Source organism: Pygoscelis adeliae, unplaced genomic scaffold (assembly GCF_000699105.1).
Source record: "Pygoscelis adeliae isolate BGI_AS28 unplaced genomic scaffold, ASM69910v1 Scaffold38, whole genome shotgun sequence".
Lineage (NCBI taxonomy): Eukaryota > Metazoa > Chordata > Aves > Sphenisciformes > Spheniscidae > Pygoscelis > Pygoscelis adeliae.
The window spans coordinates 21,330,912-21,331,248 of record NW_008825614.1 but is presented as its reverse complement, the minus strand read 5'-3'; the positions used below and the strand labels follow the sequence as shown (position 1 = coordinate 21,331,248).

General features: G+C 59.9%; 1 protein-coding gene across 1 annotated transcript; it reads left to right on the top strand.

Moving 5' to 3' along the window:
• Positions 1-3: 3 nt before the first annotated feature.
• Positions 4-336, top strand: LOC103924549 (polyadenylate-binding protein 1-like 2; the record flags this gene model as incomplete). Its single annotated transcript, XM_009333077.1, has 1 exon — positions 4-336. A coding segment is annotated over exon 1 (333 nt), but the record flags the coding sequence as incomplete, so codon positions are not given.
• Position 337: the final 1 nt, after the last annotated feature.

Genomic DNA, 337 nt, shown 5'->3' with positions numbered 1-337 from the left:
AGGATGAACCCCAGCGCCCCCGGCTACCCCGTGGCCTCCCTCTACGTGGGGGACCTGCACCCCGACGTGACGGAGGCCATGCTCTACGAGAAGCTCAGCCCCGCCGGGCCCATCCTCTCCATCCGCGTCTGCAGGGACACGGCCACCCGCCGGTCCCTCGGCTATGCCTACGTCGACTTCCAGCAGCCCGCCGACGCTGAACGAGCTTTGGCTACCATGAATTTTGACGTCATTAAAGGCAAACCCATGCGCATCATGTGGTCTCGGCGCGATCCGTCTCTACGCAAAAGCGGTGTAGGAAACATCTTCATCAAAAACTTGGACAAATCAATTGATA